The sequence below is a fragment of the Macrobrachium rosenbergii genome, chromosome 17 (genome assembly GCF_040412425.1).
Source record: "Macrobrachium rosenbergii isolate ZJJX-2024 chromosome 17, ASM4041242v1, whole genome shotgun sequence".
NCBI lineage: Eukaryota > Metazoa > Arthropoda > Malacostraca > Decapoda > Palaemonidae > Macrobrachium > Macrobrachium rosenbergii.
The window spans coordinates 7913770-7917536 of NC_089757.1; the positions used below are offsets into that span (position 1 = coordinate 7913770).

Sequence of the window (3767 nt, forward strand, 5' to 3'; positions counted from 1 at the left end):
ATAACAGAGAAATATACATGAATATGAAATAAAATATCACAGTGACTTAAGAAATGTAAGTCAAGGAATGTACAAACTTGACGCCTTAATTGTTAGAGATTCTTAAGCTTGTTTCCGTATAATCACCTCTTGAACTGCTCTCTGCCTTTTAATATTGATTTTGCTCTCTCCTTGACTTATCTGCTGTTGTTAACACTGTTCCTAAAAAATGCGGCCTCTGCCCTATTTATTACCATATACTTTTAAGTGACAGGAATATACATACACACACACGCATATACATATATACATATATGTATATATATATATATATACATATATACATATATATATATATATATATATATATATATATATATATATATATATATATATATATATACATATTTATATAATACACATACATATATATATATATATATATATATATATATATATATATATATATATATATATATATATATATATATATATATATATATATATTATAATTTAAATATATATATATATATATTATATTATATTTATATACATGTGTATATATATAAATATATACATATACATATATATACAGTATATAAAATTGGTCCATCCATGTGTATATATATAAATTTTTCATACAGTATATACCTATGCTACCCTTGTTACAATATCCCATTTCCCTTATTCTTTTGTCACATATACTACGCAATCATGTCTTAATAATTTCAATGTCCTTAGGAGTTTCTAAGTATAATTATGCCTATATTCTAGGCGACCAAGCACTCCAGAAGGTGTACCGTGATTCAGTGGTGCTTTAGTACCATTTCAATGTACGGTGGTAGTTTTCAAGTATGTTTCGGTACAAAATGTACTTCGGTAATCAGCCACTGCACTATTACCTCATGACAAGAAAATATTAGGAAATGCTAGTTTAGGCCGGATCCCTTTGAAACAAAAGGCTTTAGTACAAGATCAGTTGAAATTATGTAAGAAAAATTATGGTTAAGTTTTTCACGTTTATGCTGGATATGGAAAACCTTTCTGCTAAAATTCAAATCTTCAAAAAGTGTATTGCAATTAAATTTCTCATAACGAATCCAACACTACACGCATATACTATAAAATTTGTATATAATATTCCAATCCAAGAGGTGCCATTTATCGTAGCTCTCAAATGTACTCAAAAGGTCGCAATTACTTAAAAGTATAATAAAGCAGGCGTAATGATACCCTCATTCCTTGTACAACCACTAACTCTTTATGGCAACACACTGACGATATTTATGATGATGGTTTAGGCTTTTAATTTCATATTTTCCTTTTAACCTCAAATTAACACAATGCTTACCTAAGTATCTACTAAAGAAAATTTCAATACATTAAAGTAATTACGGTCATTTGATTATACAATGTTTTATATATATACAACAAGTAATACATTAAAGTAATTACATGGAGAAATAACTAGACATTTGATTATACATATGTAGATATATATATATATATATATATATATATATATATATATATATATATATATATATATATATATATATATATATATATATATATATTATATATATAATTTCAATATGATATAAATATATATATATATATGTATAAATTTTGCTTAATTTCAACTGTGAAACTCCCACTTACCTCAGAAGGCTAAATAAAATTTCACACCAAATATTACCACCACATCGAGACCTGGTCATGAACTAGACAACTGAAGTAACTTCTTATATTTGCTCGAGCAGTTCTAACACACCCAGAAATAAAAAATAAGATCGCTCGTACTCACCGAAGTACTTTTCTGTTCTTTGATATTTACCGTGGGCATCTTCCATCCACAGGCTAATCGAAGAATGCTAGCCTAGAACTAGTCTTCTTATGACAATGTCGATTGCATTAATTTCGCTCAGTATACAACTACAATACTAGTACACACCTACAGTACTAGTATCAACACCAAAGATAACACACCACTAGTGTGAAATATTGCAATAATTCAACGAAAAATTCTATGAAACCCATCAACCTCTTAGGAACAATCACTCCGTCCGCCACGAAATAAGAAAACTTTTGAAGAACGCACCTGCCGCCTGCTTCTGTAAGCAGGGCGGTTAGAACTTCACGTGAAAGGGCCGAGACTTCCTACATGTAGGTTGTCGAAACAATTTGTTGCACAGCAAAAGGCTTGCAAACAGGATTAAACGGCGCAACTTAAGTATGAGAAGGGAGAAATGTCGAGTGGATTATTCCTATAAATTTACAGTTTTAATCACGAGATTTATTAGGTCAGGGCTAAAGTTTTTATATTTTAAAACAATAACAGAATAAAATCCCACAGTGATTGCATGATGTAAGCAAGGAATGTACAGACTTGACTCCTTTATTGTTGGAGAGGTTAAGGTAGTTTCTGTATAATCACCTGTTGAGCTTTTCTCTATCAACACTCATTTTACTCGTTTCCTTGACTTATTTACTTTCTAATTCACTTTCAGTGATTTAAACACTGTATCTAAAAAAAAAAAATTGAACATAAAACAAACTCAGCTTAAAATATTAAAATCCGAAAGGTAGCATTTATCGTAGCTCTCCTATGTTCTCAAAATAAAAAAAAGAGCGATTCTTTAACATAACTCTAAATATATATAAAAAACTACATTCCTTGAACAGCCACTAATGCTGGTTAGCGACATATTGAGGGTGTTTCGTTTCTCACTTTTAATGATTTTAACATTGTACCCCAAAAAATTTAACAACACATACACCGTACTAAATCAACACAATATATTACAATAAAAAATGCAGCTTTATTGTAGCTCTCATATATTCTCAAAAAAAGCGCAATTCTTTAACGTACTCTTAATGAAACATAACATTTGATGATTTTGTTTTAATCCTACATAAGTACACTGCTAAGTACCAACAGAAAACCTCAGGGAACAAATATCTTCAGGCTCAAGCGGTAATAAAATTTTGTCAATAAATAATGTAATTGCAAGGAGGAATAACTAGACCTTTGATTATATATACATAATGATTAATAGTTTCAACTAAGAAACCCCCACTCACTCAAGAGGACCCATTGCATTTTACACCAAAAATTATCAGACCCTGGAGACCTGCTCATCAGTTCAGCAATGAAACTAGCTTCCTGCATTGGCTCAAGGAGTGCTAATATATACAGAAATGTAAAAAGAAGTAGGACAGTTCCTACTCACCGACTTATTTCTTTTCCGTTCATTGCTCTTTGCTGTGGCCACCATCCACCCACAGACTAACCGGGGAATGCTAGCCTAGAACTTGTCTTCTTTTGGAAAGATCGATTAAACTAATCATTTCACTCAATACACAGCTAACTGTATCATCAATAAGGACCTCACACCTTTAATGCGAAATATTGCGGTATGTCATCCAAAAATTCTACGAAGCTCAGAATCTCATCTATGAGACCAGGAGGAACAAACACTCCTTTCACCACGAAACAAGAACACTTTTGAAGAACGCACCTGCTTCTGTACCTAAATTCTGTATTGGCAAAGCAGCTCGAACGAGAAAGGGTCGAGACTTCCAACACGGAGGTTGTCGAACCATTTTGTTTCCTGGAAAAGTGTCGTTGGTCTGTTTCGAACATTGCTTCGTTTACAAATATATATGCTGTGTCATTTTTAAAGTGAACCGGGAAGTTTCAGATTTCGTTGTCATAATTGATGTTAATAGATAATTCTTACAAAACTGAGGATTATTGGAATCCCAAGAGGATCTTAGTAATAACT

General features: G+C 31.2%; 1 protein-coding gene across 2 annotated transcripts in view; it reads right to left on the minus strand.

The window, feature by feature from the left end:
* Positions 1 to 3509, minus strand: part of eIF4EHP (eukaryotic translation initiation factor 4E homologous protein) — a 110860-nt gene extending 107351 nt beyond the window's left edge. The window contains exon 1 of one of the 2 annotated variants that reach the window (XM_067119538.1): positions 3213 to 3509. In XM_067119538.1, coding sequence (XP_066975639.1) covers positions 3213 to 3235 — 23 coding nt within the window. In that variant the 5' untranslated portion in view covers positions 3236 to 3509. The remainder of the gene's footprint in view (positions 1 to 3212) is intronic. The other variant, XM_067119541.1, reaches the window with a different exon arrangement.
* Positions 3510 to 3767: the final 258 nt, after the last annotated feature.